A 16,218-nucleotide genomic window follows, 5' to 3' on the forward strand; every position below is an offset into this window, starting at 1 on the left:
GCCTCCCTGGAGCGCTTCAAAACGCGGAGGGCGGAACCTGCGGGACCGGATGCCCAGCGCGGCCCCAGGCGTGAGCATGCGCAGTGGCCCGCGCCGGCCTCGCCGCGCCCGGCGCTGGGGGCGGGTCCTCGGAGGCGGACGTCCGCCGCCACGCCGGCGTCAGCCACGCCGGGAGGAGGAGGGCGACGACCCCAGCCGCCATGTTGGATGCCGCAGATTCGCCATAACCTCGCGGGCTCTTTTCCTAAAAAAATAAAAATAACCACCGAAGCGTCAGCGGGGCGCCCCGCTTGGTCGGTGGGTGCGGGACGGGGCCCGGAAGAGCCCCAGGCTTTTTTTTTCCTCCGCGGCGGGGGCGTTGCCATGGAGACGCGGGCGGCAGGTGAGCGGGGCTGGGGGCGGGGGTGGGGGCGGAGGGGCGCGGGGAGGGGCGCGGCGCGGGCGCCGGCCGCCGGGGCCCGGAAGGAGCGCGGCGGCGGCGGGCGGCGGAGGGATCCGCGTCCGGGCGGGGAGCGCACGCAGCGGCGCCCATCGGCCGCACGCGCCGTCGCTGGCAGTATCCCGCCGCCTGGAGCTTTTTTTTATTAAAAAAAAAGAAAAAAAAAAGAATATGGAACCAGGGTGCTGGCGGAAGCGGGGAGGCCGCGTCTGCGCGTGCGCGAGCCGTTTCCAGGGCGACGGGTGGGGCCGGGGCGCGCGCCAGCGAGGGATCCACCCGGTGGCGGCCACGTGGACGGGAGGTTCGAATCCGGGCTCTGCCAGCTCTTTGGCCTCCTGGTGGGACCTCGACCTTGCCTGGCCTCAGTGTCCTCCTCCGTGAAATGGGTAGCCACGTAGGGAAGTGCCCACGTGAGGGGCACTGACCGGGGGGGTGGACAGACAGCCCGAGGTAGGGACATGATGGTTGGATGTGGTGACTGCTTCCTGGCTCCTGTTTAGAGTCAGGGTCAAGGTGATGCCGGTGGAAATAGGGGTCCTCCACGGAGTCAAAAGACCCAGGCATGGGAGGATGAGGTGTAGTGGTGAGATTTATTGGGGCAGAGCCCTGGCCGGTGTGGCTCAGTGGATGGAGTGTCGGCCTGCGGACTGGAAGGTTCCTGGGTTCAATTTCTGTCAAGGGCACATGCCTGCGTTGCAGGCTCGATCCCCAGTGGGGAGGTGCAGGAGGCAGCCGATCAGTGATTCTCTCTCATCAGTGTTTCTCTCTCACCCTCTCTTTTCCTCTCTGAAGTCAATAAAATACATCTATATCTGTATCTATGTCTGTATCTATATCTCTATCCACAAAAGATTCTTTGGGCAGAAATGGAAGACTGCCCGCAGGGCCCGGAGGCGGTGTCTCAGGGCGCAGGGGGCTCAGCTCCCCCCTGGGGTAGAGGCTGGCCTCCGTTGTCTTCCTCAGCCAGCAGCAGGGCCCGGGCCAGAGCTCAGTCCAGCCCGACTATTCTCACACACACACACACACACACACACACACACACACACACACACTCACACACACACACACACACACAGACACTCACACACACACACACACACTCACACACAATCACACCCCCCCAATCACACACACACACACACACACACACTCACACACACTCACACACACACACACACTCACACACACACACACACTCACACACACACTCACACACACACTCACACACACACACACACACACACACACTCACACACACACACACACACACTCACACACACACACACTCACACACACACCCGGCTGGCTTAGTCCGTGCTCCCCGCCGCCCCCGGCCGCCGCTGTCTCCCACACCCAGGCCTGTGCCGGGCCCACGCGCGGAGCCGTGCCCGGGCCCAGCCCTGCCAGGCCTGCGAGGCGGCTGCGGAGGAAAACCGGGGGACGAAGGGGCCGGTGCACACGCATCGTGGAGAGGGCCCTGTTAGCTTTATGACCTGACCTTGGGCTTGGGGAGGACCAGACCAGCTCTTTCCTAATCCTTTGTGGCTTGTGCCGCCCTCCCCCTAACCAGGCCGGTCTTTCCCCGATGAGGCTGCCCCTTGGCTCCTGCACATGTGCCTGGCAGAGGGATTTCCCCTTTATTTTCTTTCTCTCCCTGGCCCAGTGGTCGGCAAACTCATTGGTCAGCAGAGCCAAATAGCAACAGGACAACGATTGAAATTTCTTTGGAGAGCCACATTTTTTAAACTTAAACTTCTTCTAACGCCACTTCTTCAACATAGACTCGCCCAGGCCGTGGTATTTTGTGGAAGAGCCACACTCAAGGGGCCAAAGAGCCGCAGGTGGCTCCAGAGCCGCAGTTTGGTGGCCACGGCCCTAGGTAATCCCAACTGCCTCCTACACGCTCGCAACTGGGGCGTGTGCCCTGACCAGGAATCGAACCCGTGACCTCTTGGTTCGTGAGTGGTCACTCAATCACCGGGCCACATCGGCCGGGCTAGAGCTTAATAGGTAATTACAACAGTCCCCCGCTTACCCGCGGTTTCCATTTCCATGGTTTCCATGGCCATCTCACCGTGACCCAAAAATATTGAAGGGAAAATTCCAGAAATAAACAGCTCGTGAAATTTAAAGGGTGCACCGTTCTGAGGAGCGTGATGGAAGTTCTCGCTGGGTCTGTGAGTGACCCCTTGGTCCACCCACGTCTCCCTGCTGTAGACTCCCGCCTGCTCCTCACTCAGCAGCACCTCGGGGACCAGATCCCCTGTCGGGGTGTCCCAGTGGGTGTTCATAAGAACGGCCCCAAAGGGCACAGACTGGCCCAGGTGAAGCTGGCCATTCGGATGCCACAGGGAAGCCGCAGAGCGCTTCCTTTAAGGAAGAGGAGAAAGCTCAGCTCTGACGCCAGCACAGGGAATGTACCGTATTTTTCGGACCATAAGACGCACTTTTTTCCCCCCCAGAAGTGGGGGGAAAAAAGTCCCTGCGTCTTATGGTCCAAATATAGCCTACACATATACTTTAAAAAAAAAGTTTTTTTACTTGCCCGGCTCTGTGTGGTCTCTGTGTGCTTGCCCGGCTCTAAAATGGTTCTAAATGCTGCTGTTTACTTTACAGGGTTGATTACATGTGTTTATGACTGTGATGTTGGGTTTTAATGCATATAAAATATTTTAGGACACTATTTGTTTCAGAATCTTTTTTTCTTCATTTCCCTTCTCTAAAAACTGGTGCGTCTTATGGTCCGAAATATACGGTAGTCAGTGATGCGGCAGGAACTGTGGTGCCAGGAGGGTGCCAGACTTATCGGGGAGTACGCTTCCTAAGTTATATAAATGTCCGGCCGTATGCTGCGTTCCCGAAACGAAAATGAAGTCATACTGAATGTCAACTGTAATTGAAACATAAAAAAATTAAAATCCTATAGGAAACATATTTGTTGGTGACACAATGAAAGCTTTCTTTTTGAAATGAAGAATAGAATAGGAATGCTTTTTATTGTCACTTCTCTTTCACCTTTAAAAATGAATTTATTAAAAAATAAGTTTTTATTGATTTCAGAGAGAGGAAGGGAGAGGGATAGAAACATCACTGAAGAGAGAGAATCATGGATCAGCGGCCTCCTGAATGCTCCCTACTGGGGATTGAACCCACAACTCAGACACATGCCCTGGCCAGGAATCGAACCGTGACTTCCTGGTTCATGGGTTGATGCTCAACCACTGAGCCACACTGGCCAGGCTGTATTTCATCTTTTATTGAAGATGTTAGCCAATGAGAAAAATATACCAAAGACATAAAAATGGGAATAAACAGATACAGTTTTAGTATTCACAGAGAATATGACTGTATATGGGGGAGGGGGAAAATAATAAAACTCATTTAAAAAATATCTCCAAAAAAAAGTAAATAAAAAAATAACTGCATTAGGAAAGAACAGTTGTATGGGGGCCGTGGGGAGCCCTGCCCTCCCCGGGCTCCCTGAACCCTGGGCTGAGGCTGTGGGTTGCGGTCAGCGGGAACCTCCCGGGCGGGGACGGTCAGCGGGGACGGTCAGCGGGAACGGTCAGCGGGAATCGTCCGGGCGGGGACGGTCAGCGGGGACGGTCAGCGGGGATCGCCCAGGCGGGGACGGTCAATGGGGACGGTCAGTGGGAATCGCCCGGGCGGGGACGGTCAGTGGGGACGGTCAGCGGGAATCGCCCGGGCGGGGACGGTCAGCGGGGACGGTCAGCGGGAATCGCCCGGGCGGGGACGGTCAGCGGGGACGGTCAGCGGGGACGGTCAGCGGGGATCGCCCGGGAGGTTGAGGAGGAGGAACATGGGTGCTCCCTCGCCGTCGCCCCCACACTGCAGGTGGCAGAGTGGCCAGTGCGTGGTTAGCGTGGAAAGGGCGTTGCAGCTGTGGGCGGGGGGCGGGAGGCGGGAAGGGAACACGTGTCCCGATGATGGCAGGGTGTGCAGGAAGCTTGGGGCCTCTTGAGCCTTCCGCAAGGGGTCCCCCGACAGAAGAGATCCGCGTCCCTGGCTGCGGTGAGGGATGTCTGCACACACCCGGGTGGGCTGTCACTGCCTCATCGCGTCATCGCAAGACGAAGCGGGGTACGGGACAGCGGGACATGGAGCACGACCCCATTTCCCAACTCCTCCCTGGTTGTGAGTGTCGTCCGCCTCCCCCCAGCCCATGTACAGGGGCCCGCGTCTGCGTGTGCGGGACAGACAGCGTCCGTGTGTGCGGAGCAGACAGGGTCTGTGTGTGCAGGACAGACGGTCCGCGTGTGCAGGACAGACGGTCTGCGTGTGCGGGACAGACAGCGTCTGCGTGTGCGGGACAGACGGGGTCCGCGTGTACGGGACAGACGGGGTCCGCGTGTGCGGGACAGACGGTCCGCGTGTGCGGGACAGACGGTCTGCGTGTGCGGGACAGACAGCGTCTGCGTGTGCGGGACAGACGGGGTCCGCGTGTACGGGACAGACGGGGTCCGCGTGTGCGGGACAGACGGGGTCCGCGTGTGCGGGACAGACAGCGTCCGCGTGTGCGGAACAGACGGACTGCGTGTGCGGGACAGACTGTCTGCGTGTGCGGGACAGACTGTCTGCGTGTGCGGGACAGACTGTCTGCATGTGCGGGACAGACAGTATCGGTGGGTCTGGCGCAGACACCCGCTCCCCGGGGGCTGGGCTCGTCCCCCCTCATTGCCTGCAGTGGGGGTGCTCATTGGGACAGGGCTCCCTTCATCTGTTCCCGTTGGGTTTTTTTTAGGCTCCCCCAGACTTGTCTGTTTCTTACGTTTTGAAGTATGAATTTCTAGAGTGAGAGTGTGTCTTGTGTTTTAGGTAAAGGAATGAGCTCTGCTTCTCTTTTTGTGGGGGAGGCTGGTGTGAGCTTCCGGGGAGGCGCATGGTCCTGGGGAGTCTCGGGGGTCCAGAGGAGGCTGGGGAGGGGGTCCTGGGGAGATGCAGGGACGGTCCTGGGGAGGCTGTGGGGATCCAGAGGAGGCTTGGGAGGGGGTCCTGGGGAGATGCAGGGACGGTCCTGGGGAGGCTGTGGGGGTCCAGAGGAGGCTGGGGAGGGGATCCTCCTGGGGAGATGCAGGGACGGTCCTGGGGAGGCTGTGTGGGTCCAGAGGAGGCTGGGGAGGGGATCCTCCTGGGAGATGCAGGGATGGTCCTGGGGAGGCTGTGGGGGTCCAGAGGAGGCTGGGGAGGGGGTCCTGGGGAGACGTGAGGGCGGGGTGGGGGCTGGTCCTGGGGAGACGCGGGATTGAAGTGGGGCTTGCCCTCTGGCCGAGCCCCTGCTCCCTCCTGGACTGTGAACGTCCTGAGCGTCCCTCCTGCAGGCCGCTGGCTGGCCTGCTCTCCCTCCCGGGGTGACTCCACTGCACAGACAGGGGGCGCTGGACCGGAGGGTTACATGCTCCCACTCCCTCCGCTGGGCCCGGGCCGCCCCTTCCCTCCCCGCACTGCCGGGCTGTGCGGCCAGGAGGCCCGAGTTACCGCGGGGCTGACCCTTTCCCAGGCAGCTCCGTGGCCTCTGCTCCTGACCTCGTGCGGAGCACACGCGTGTCTCTGTTTACGGCGGATGTCCTTACTGCCGTCGTCATCCAGCTCTTTGAGCCTTGCCTGTATTTTCAGTTAAGTGGTACTGATGGCTTTGGAGCTTCTCATCTCTTCGGGCAGATCAAACCCGTTAGTACGGCGTTTGCTTCCCGCACCCTCAGAGCTAAGCGCTCACCCGCGGGGTCCTGCTGGCACTGAGCGAATGGGGCTGCTCCTGCTTACAGGGGGGTTTGGGGGGTTCCCCGGGGGTGGCAGGGTTCCCTGTGGGCTGCTCCCCGCCAGGGCCCTCCCGGGAGCGCTGGGAATAAGGTGGAGAGAGTGATGCACGTGCAGCTCGGAGGAAGTGTGGTGCGGAGAGAAAGCGCCAGGGGGCCCGGCCTGGTCCCAGAGTGTCTCCGTGACTGTTAATCCAGGCTCAGCAAAGGAGCGCTCACAGGATTTTTCTCTCATTTTTATTCTTTTATTTTTTATTTTTTTTTGACTTCTCAATAGATGCATTTTATTTTATGTTTTTTTAATCAATCTTTATTGTTCATATTTATTACAAAGGTTCCTCATTTCTTCCCCCCTCCACCAGGTTCCCACCCCACCCTCCGCCCCCTCCCCATCCCCCATTGTCCTCATCCATAGGTGCACAGTTTATGTTCAGTCTCTTCCTCCTTCCCTTTCCCCGATAGTAAATCCCTTTTCAGATAGTAAATCAGTTACTTAGCATTTTCTCATATCAATAATACCTCCACATGCCCAAAGATACACTTCACACAAAAGACATTTCCAAATAGGTCAACCAGCCTCATCCAGGCCCCACCCAAGTCACTCACAGATCAACACCCTAGCGCTATACTAACTCAACACATCCAGATCTAAGCCTTCATCACTTGATTCAGCAGACCCTCAAGTTCCCACAAAAGTTTCCAGCCATGTCTGAGAGGCAGCCGTGGGGCAGGGGCAGACGAGGAGCGAGCTGTTCCGGGCCTGGATGCTCCGGGACTGGCCTCTGTTGCTCTGGTTCGTATCTCTCTCATTTTCAATAAAATGTTAACTCGGGAGCCGTGGAAGCCAGCACACTTGTCGGCATTTATGAGAGGCGTGTTGATAATGCCATGTATTGGGGCAGTGTTTCCCAAACTTCTCTCATGATGAGAATCACCCGGTGGAGTTGTTAAACTACAGATTCCTGAATCCCAACCAAGAAGTGCTAAACTAGAGTTTTTGAGAACATACAGGTAAAATTGTATACTTAAAATTTGTATAACTAAGCTTAGAGCACTAGTTAAGTATACAATTTTACCTCTATGTTCCCCAAAATTCTAGTGTAGCACTTCTTAGTTGGGACTCAGGAATCTGTAGTTTAACAACTCCACCGGGTGATTCTCATCATGAGAGAAGTTTGGGAAACCCTGCATTAGGGCATGCACTTATTGGGACCGCTGCCCTGAGCCTCCCAGCTGGGGGCACCATGGGGATTATTGGGGGTGGGGTGGGGGTGGGAGGTGGGGGGACAGGTGCAGAGGGGCCCCTCCAGGCTGGAGGGAGGAGGGTGCTGGGTCGGGCTGCCCCGCGTCCTGGTGTTGGTCCAGGTGACTGACCATCTGTCCACACACTAGCCTCTGGACGAGGCCGGAAGACCAGCTCCACGTTAAAACATTCGAAGGCCACTTCTGTCAGGGCCCCTCATCTTCCAGAGGGAAAAGGGAGGCCGAAGGATGCCCAGAGGCTCACTCAGTATCCCCGACACTGGAGGCGAGCCTGTCGGGGGTTGGGAGCCCGGGGCCCTGACTCAGGCAGGTGCCTGTCCAGCTGATTCTGGGAGGTCCCTGAGTGACACATAGTACCCCGCGCTGTGCCGACGCGGACACGGAAGCTGCAAGGGCCAAGTGGCTGTGTCGGGGACTCAGCTGCTGGGCCTCAGGGCCTCTCACTCACCATGTCTTTAAATACGATTCACCTGCGAGTCCTGACCAGTTTGGCTCAGTGGACGGAGCGTCGGCCTGGGAATTGAAGGGTCCCGGGTTCGAATCCAGTCAGGGGCATGTACCTTGGTTGCGGGCACATCCCCAGTGGGCAGCTGATGGATGTTTTTCTCTCATCAGTGTTTCTGACTCTCTATCCCTCTCCCTTCCTCTCTGTAAAAAGACAACAAAAAACAAAAACAAACACACACACACACACACACAAACAATAAAATCTATTTAAAAAAAAAAAGGTTCATCTATTAATCAGAATCTGTTCCCCCAATAACTTCTACTTCAAATGTCCCCCTGTACTTTTTTTTATTACCTGATATGACTGCCCTAGCTGGTGCTGCTCAGTGAATAGAGCATCAGCTTGCAGACTGGAGGGTCCTGGGTCTGATTCCTGTTCGGGGCACGCGCAGGAGGCACCCGGTCGATGTGTTTCTCTCACATCGGTGTTTCTGTCTTTCCCTCTCTCTCTCCCACTCTCCCTAAAAGATCAATGGGAAGATATCCTTGGATGAAGAGTAACAAAAGTAAAAATTAAGAAATTGATGACTTACATGCAGAGAAGTGTGTGCTTCTCCAGTGAGTGCAGGGTGTAGTGCCCCGGTCGGCCACCAGAGGGCACCACCAGCACGTGTATCATGCCCGCCCATGAATGAATGAGGGCTCTGTGCTTCTGGTGTTGGTGTTTTGTTTGTATTTTCCCTAGAAAAGCTGTTTGCTGTGGGTGAGTGGGTAGCGTCCCCTTCCGGCACTTCCGTTCTCCGGCTCCCTGCTGCCTGCGGCGAATGGCTGCAGTAAATCTAACAGGCGGGGAGCAAAGGCCCCCTTTGCAGTAGCTTCCCTTCTCGGTGTAACTGACTGATGTGTCTCTGTAACCATGCTGCCAGCTACAGATCGGGGGCCAAGGCTTGCACTCCTCACAGGGATCTGCTCGCCTATTACAGGAAATAGGCATTTTTCCCTGGCACGGTGCTGGCCGCCGGTGGGTGAGTGGGCAGAGATGCGGTCACCTGGGTGAAGTGTGGACTTCTATCAGGCGGGGCTCCTTGGCAGCCCAGGGACGTCTCTGAGCCCACGTTCTTCTCTCTGAAATGGGGAGACGGGGTGGTGCTGGGTGTGGGGGTGGGGTGATGATGGCGATGGCTCAGAGGGGCAGCCTTCCGGGTTCCTCTTAGGTGGGGGGGTGGGGTCACTGTTTCTGGGAAGGTGAGAAACGTGTGCACTTCTTCTTGCAGAAAGCCCGGCCATCTTCATGTGCAAATGCTGTAACCTCTTCTCGCCAAGCCAGTCGGAGCTCCTCTCCCACGTGTCTGAGAAGCACGCGGAGGAAGGGGTGAATGTGGACGAGATCATCATCCTGCTCCGGCCTCTGAGCACCCCCGAGCCCCCCCAGCCCAGCAAAGCCGGAGACGGTAAGGGGGCCGGGGCCGGGCGGGGCGCCGCACCCGGGTGTGTGTGTCTGTGACGGCGGTGCTGAGTTGCTCTCAAATCCTCTGATTCTGGGTTTCTGTCTGGCATCTGGTTTTTGTCTGATGGGCACAGACACGTGGAAAATCTAAGTCTCTAACCCAGAAGCCACGGTAACGGTCTAGTTGTAGATCTGCCCAAATAGGATGGTGTTTGAATCCCCTGAGCCTGAGGTACCTGGTCAGTAGATGGATGACCGATGGAATGAATGAATGAATGAATGATTGAATGAATGAATGAATGAACGAACGTTTGACTAAACAAATGAACGATTGAATAACGAATGAGCGAGTGAACGAATGAATGAATGAATGATGGCATGAATGAATGAATGATTGAATGAGTAGATGGATGGATGGAGGTGGTGCCATCCAGCAGAGTAAAAAGCACGCACGGATGTCAGACAGGCTCCGGCACCATGAGCTGCGGTCCCTGGAGCCCCCTCGGCCTGCCTTCGCTCCCTGGAAGGGGAGGGCCGGTGGGCCCGGCACAGGCGGCCGGAGGGGACGCAGAGAACACGGTGCAGCCCCCGGCGGCGCCCGGCACCGAGCGGTCACGAAGGGGAGCTGTTCTGGGAACACACGTGATGCGTCACATGCTCGCTGCACAGTAAAAACAGATTCACATCGCCCAAAGCTTCGGTCCGCACAGACCCCTGTGGGCGGGCCGGTGTGCGGGGCGGGCACCCCGGGTGCCTGTCCGGATGTCCCAGCCGGAAGGAGGGTGGTCAGAGGAAGCGTGCAGGCCGGGTAACCACGTCCCCACAGGCAGAGCCGGCGGTACGGGAGGCGCAGCTGCAAACTGGCGTTGGCCAAAGGCCCCCCCAAAACCGCTTTTATGTGGGGGACAGTGAACAACCAGTCCCCCCGGCAGCGGGGTTCATGGCCTCACTAATGAGCGGCTGCTCTTTCCTGGGAGTCATTCAGACGCGTTTCCAATCAGCAGGCTGGCTGATTGACCGCCTGTCTGACTCAGGCCGAGGGGTTAATGAGTCCCCGGGCGGGCGTTCCCGGGCTCAGAGCCGCGCACCCGATGGAGCGGGAAGTCGCCGAGACAATCGGAGAGCTGTTCTGGCCACGGTCAGCGCGTCGGGTGGGCGCTGGGAGCCCAGCGCTGACCAGTCAGGGCACTTGAGGAGGATGAGCCGTTTCCATCACCGTCACCGTCCCTCAGCCCCCTGGCCTGAGGTCCGTCCTCCCCACCGGGAACGCCACCGAGCGGTCACACGGGATGCTGTGCTTTGGGGAAGGCACGCGGGCAGAGGTCTGTGCTGGGCACTAAAACTCTACCCAATAACCCGATGACAAATGCAGGCCAGGACCGGAACGGACCTTTTCCCAAGGATGATGTCCACATGGCGACAGGTATATAAACGGTGCCCATTACTGGTCATCAGGGCGGTGAGAGCCAGTGCCACCGAGAGACAGCGCCCGGCACCGGGGAGAACGGCCATCAGCAGCCGGGCGGGCGATGGGGGGCCGGCGAGGGCGTGGGGGGTCCCTGTGCCCGTGGAGGTAGGGTCCTTGGTGCAGCCGCTGCGGGGAAGACGGTGTGGAGGGTCCTCGGAAAATGAAAGACAGGCCGCCGTGTGGTCCCGTCCCTCCGCTGGGCTTGTGTCCACTGGAAATGGAATCATCCTGTGTCCACTGTGTGTGAGGCACAGTAGACGAGCTATGGAAACTGCCCAAGTGTCAATGGCGAGATGAGTGGGTCTGGAAGATCACACACACACACACACGCACGCACGCACGCACACACACACACACACACACACACACACACACACGGTATTCAGCCATTAAAACACAAGGACCGTCTTCCTTTTGCCACATGGACGAACCTGGGGGACATGATGTCAAGCAGAATGAGCCAGACGCCGAGAGACAGAGCCCGTGTGGTCACACACACACACACACACACACACACACACACACACACGGATGTAAGCTCGCATGTCCATGGGACCACAGAGCGGGACGCTGGGGGCCAGGGGGCGGGGAGGGGAGGTGCTGACCAGGTGTACAGGTTTTCAGCCCTGCTGGTGTGCCCAGTGGCTGAGCATCCACCTAGGAACCAGGAGGTCACCGCACCATTCCGTCAGGGCACAGGCCCGGGCTGTGGGCTTGGCCCCCGGTAGGGGGCGTGCAGGAGGCAACCGATCCATGATTCTTTCTCATCACAGATGCTTCTATCTTTCTGTCCCTCTCCCTCCCTCTCTGAAAAAAAAAAAAAAATTTAAAATATATGTGTGTGTGTGTGTGTGTGTGTGTGTAAAAGATAAAAGCACTTCAGAGTGTGCAATACCTGCCTTGGGTAGAACATCTGTAAACTCAGGGACACGCATCATCTCTCTGTAAGATTCATAGCAGAGAGCAGTCTTCAAGATTCCCATGGAAAGAACTTTGCGAAATCCCGTTACAAAGCTGCTGGTTCTCCTCGTATCCAGCTCTGCCGATTAAGATTTTCTTCCTGCTAAAGTGGGATGTGAGTCAGAGAGAAGGCAGTGTGAATTCTTCATTCCGTTTGTAGATCATAAGTGAATAAGGGACAATAGGGAAGATGCGTGTCACGGGGGATGCTGTGTGTGGGTGTCCTATAAGGCACACGTGTCCTGACGCCCCCTCCCGCTCCTCACTGATGTTGGTCAGGGTCAGCCCTGCACCCCGGCCTTGGTCCTGGACCCTCCTCCTCCTGGGGGCCCACCTCCCCCATCTCTCCCACTGTGAGCCCCCCGAGCCCAGGGCCTCCCAGTCCCATCCTGCAGGCTCTGGCCCGTGGCTGCCTGGGGGCCTGGCAGGGTGTGCCGGGTTCCCTCTCTGGGAACTGGGCCTGAGGCCTGAGGCGGGGGTAGGAGGTCTCTCTGGGCTCCTGCAGCCCCACGGCCGCCACAGTTCTGTCCCCGCGGGCGCCTTCCGTCCCTGCCCGTCCTCCGCTCGGCGGGAAGGCTGTTGCCGCTCTCTGGCCCCAGGTGTGATCCCGTTCTCACCGATGAGCTACTTCCACGATTTATTTTCCTTATGAACTAATCTGCTTCTGACTTAATTCTCCGGGAATGCATTTTCTGTACGAAGCGTGGCTGCCTGTGTCGCTTTTTAAAAAAGGTGTTTCTTGTGCCCCGAATGGCTCAGACTCTTTAATGCGAGAAAACGTCTTCCAAGGCTTCTGGTCAGAACCCCGCCCGCCGCCTCTCCCCGCGCGGGTCCGAGAAGCGTGAGGCTGCGAGGCCTCGCTCCTCTCCCTCGATTTCCACTCCGCTCTAACCTTCGCCGGAGAGATACCTAATTACCCTCTCACTGAGCGGTAATTGATTGATCATCCTGGTCTCCCGTTACAACGCAGAGGGCCCTAAGTCCTCGGTTTATTTTATAGCCTTTTAATCTGATCGGGCTGCCTGAGAGCTTTCTTCTTCCGCTTCCTAATCAGTCTGGCCCAAGGCCCAGAAAAACGGCCTCACGGGCCACACGCTCTCCCTCCTGTGCATGGTGTGTGTGAGTGCACGGGCGGGTGTGAGTGTGTATGAGCGAGTGTGTGATTGTGTATATGGGGGTGTGTGTGTGAGTGTGTATATGGGTGAGTGTGTGTGAGTGTGTGTGTGGGTGAGTGTGTATGTGTGCGTATATGGGGGTGTGTGAGGGTGTGTGAGTGTGCATATGGGTGAGTGTGTGTGAGTGTGTATATGGGTGAGTGTGTGTGTGTATATGGGTATGTGTGAGTGTGTATATGGGTGAGTGTGTGTGAGTGTGTATATGGGTGAGTGTGTGAGGGTGTGTGATTGTGTATATGGGTGAGTGTGTGTGTGTATATGGGTGTGTGTAAGTGTGTATATGAGTGTGTGTGTGTGTGTGTGTGAGTGTACACATTTGTTTGTCCCGATGGGGCCGGGCGCTGGGCTTGCTCCAGGAGGAGTGTCTGTGGGTCTCGGAGAGCCAGCCCTGTGTGGCTCCCATCCACCTGCTCCTCTCAGGGGCTTCAGTTCAGGGTCGGACACTGGAGGCAGGAGCCGGGTGCCCCCCCCCCCACCTCTCTGCAGGGCTCAGAGTCAGGCTTTGTGCCCGGCATAGTGCCCGCATGACCACAGCGTCTCTCCCGCAGAGCTGTCCGTCACCAAGAGGAAGCGGGGCCGGCCCAAGGGGTCCACGAAGAAGCCCAGCGCGGAGGAGGAGCCGGCGGGGGGCACCATGGGGGTGAGCGTGGCCCCCCCGCGGGCCCCGGAGGAGGCCGGCAGCCCGGCCCCCGGCTGCCTGGAGTGCCCCAAGTGCGCCCGCAAGTTCTCCAACCTGCGCCAGCTGCACAAGCACATCTGCATCATCGTGCTGAGCCTGGGCGAGGCCGAGGGCGACGCAGGTAACGCGGCCGTTAGGCGGGGCGGGCGCCCTGGGCTCTCCCCGCCCGGGCGGCTCTCCCCAGCCCCCCGTTCCCTGGGAAGAGCACGTGTTTATACCCTCTCCCCTTGGGGAAGGGGCTGGTTTTGTCACCATCGGGGGGATGACCGAGCGGAAGCTTGGATTGGACGTGCCCTCGGGTGGTGGGTGCCCCGGGAGCCCAGGTCACAGGGTGACTCAGCAGGTGGGCTGGGGGAACAGAGGGTAAGACTGGCTCCACCCTTAGTGAGGTGAGGGAAGTGCATATCCCGTCAGCAGATTCCGGCAAAGGAGTGATCTTCATGCCTGCAGTTTGGTCGATAAATATACTGAGTGGCCAGATTATGATGATCTCTGAAAGCATAATAATCTGGCCATCAGTGTGTGTGTGTGTGTGTGTGTGTGTGTGTGTGTGTGTGTGTATCTTAGAGGCCCGGTGCATGAATTTGTGCAGGGGTGTGGTCCGACCAGCCTGGCCAGGGGGAAGAAGGGACATGGGCGATTGGCCGGCCTGTCTGCTGGTCGCACTCCTGGTCGAGGGGACCATTTGCATATTAGCCTTTTATTCTATAGGACACACACTGGGTGGCCAGGTTATTATGCGTTCAGAAATCATCATCATCTGGCCACTCCGTGTATTTCCAATCGTGGGGTCCACAGAGAAAAGAGAGCAGCCTGGGTCAGGGTCTGAGAAACCCTTTCCGAGGAGAGCTTTGTGCTTTGCAAAGAGCTCATAGGAAGCGGGGAAGACCGGAAGGAGGCCTCATGTACATGCCCCCCCCCCCCCCCCCCCCCCCCCGTGACTGCATCTCACATCACCAGGCGCAAAACCAGGGCCTGGCCAGGGAGTTGTGCCTGCACGGCCCTGTCATCCTCACATGTGTAGCCACCCCTGCCGGGAGGAGACACAGGGTCCCGTCACCCCAAAATCTCCCTGCGCTCCCGCTCATAGTCACCCGCCCCCAACCCCATCCCCATCCCCATGCCCAGCGGCCATTGATGTTCTTCAATTTGCTCATTTTGCCATTTCCAGATCAGCTGAATCCCACATCACGTGACCTTCTAAGATTGGCTTAGAAAACCCCCTTTTCAGACCCGGTTTCAGGATTTTATCATTGAGGAAGTCGGGGTCCCCATGGGCGATCGGCCAGAGCCACACTCCGTCTCCTCCACCTGCCCCGCGGCCAGCCGCCCTCCACCCACTCATGTCATAACACCAGGCCCCTTCCCACGTCGAGGACCAGATGGCGTTCATTGTCGGGCGCCCCTCGGCAGGGGTGGAAATCGCGCTCCCGGCGGCTCCGATGTGGTTTCCCGCGCTGTAGTCAGTGAGGCAGGGTCTGGGGCCCTGGCAGGCACGGCCCTGCCTAATGAGGTGATCAGCCTCCTGTGGTAACGCCCTGTCTGGAACACCGGCCTCCAGTTGCATTGATTTGAGCGACTAAATAGATGGGAACAAACACCGGCTGGAAACGTGGAAGCGCTGGGTGCCTCTCCCTCCCGGCCGCTGCCGACCCTCTCTCGTACGCAGAGACGGCCTGAGGCTCCCTCCACCCGCCCTCTCCTGACGCCCTCCCCTCACCTGAGTGCGGGTTCCCTCCGCCTGACCCTGAGGCCCACAGCGGCTGCTCTTGCTGCTCTCCGTGTGCCAAGCACCATATCGCACTCGGGGGGACTCTCACCTCATTGTTTTCATTGTGCTCTGCAGAGAGCCGCTCAGCGACAGTTCGCACAGCCGGCCTTGGCTCTCGAGCTTGTTGAAACAGTTAGAGGAATACCTTAATCAATCAGGAAAGAAGGGAAGAAAAATAAAACAACGGTGAGAGGAAAACAAAATACACTTCCCCCCTGCCCCGAGCCATGGCGAGCTCAAATGATGCTGTGCTGTGCACTCGGCCTTCACTTTGTTCTGCCTTTGAGTAGGAACCAGGAGAGCAGGTTCCTTCTGAGGCCCTTCTGTGCGGCAGCTGGTGCTTCTGAAAAGCATTGTGCAGCCCCAGAAGCCGGCATGTGGGGCTTGTACAGGGGCCCCTGACCCTCCCCGGCTTGTCCTGCCGGGGGTCACGTGTGCAGCATGGCAGAGGGCTTCCTCTCGTTGAGTCCTCCTTAAAGAAGAAGGCACCCAGGGGAAGATTTTACCTGAGATGCACTTGCAGCCTTCATGATGATTCTTTTTTAAATGTTTTTGTTGAAGTCAGAGAGGAAGGGAGAGGGAGAGATAGAAAAATCTATCTATATATATATATATAAAAGCCTAATCTGCAAAGTGTCGCCTCGGGAGTTTGATCAACGGGAGTTTGATTGCTCGCTATGACTTATGTCGACCACCAGGGGGCGACGTGGGGTGAAGCAAGGGAGGCCCTGGCCGGCAGCTGCTACGGCCCCTTCCGGTGCATGAATTTCATGCACTGGGCCTCTAGTCAATGAT

The 16,218-nt window shown here is 57.9% G+C and overlaps 1 protein-coding gene across 1 annotated transcript in view; it reads left to right on the forward strand.

Annotated features, from left to right (window-relative positions):
• The window catches only part of ZFAT (zinc finger and AT-hook domain containing), a 40,404-nt gene continuing 24,186 nt past the window's right edge, over nucleotides 1-16,218 (forward strand). The window contains exons 1-3 of the mRNA XM_036437524.2: nucleotides 1-382; nucleotides 9,198-9,374; nucleotides 13,522-13,773. Of these exons, the coding sequence (XP_036293417.1) occupies nucleotides 208-382; nucleotides 9,198-9,374; nucleotides 13,522-13,773 (604 nt within the window). The 5' untranslated portion in view covers nucleotides 1-207. The remainder of the gene's footprint in view (nucleotides 383-9,197; nucleotides 9,375-13,521; nucleotides 13,774-16,218) is intronic.

Source organism: Pipistrellus kuhlii, unplaced genomic scaffold (assembly GCF_014108245.1).
Source record: "Pipistrellus kuhlii isolate mPipKuh1 unplaced genomic scaffold, mPipKuh1.p scaffold_m20_p_14, whole genome shotgun sequence".
Classification (NCBI taxonomy): domain Eukaryota; kingdom Metazoa; phylum Chordata; class Mammalia; order Chiroptera; family Vespertilionidae; genus Pipistrellus; species Pipistrellus kuhlii.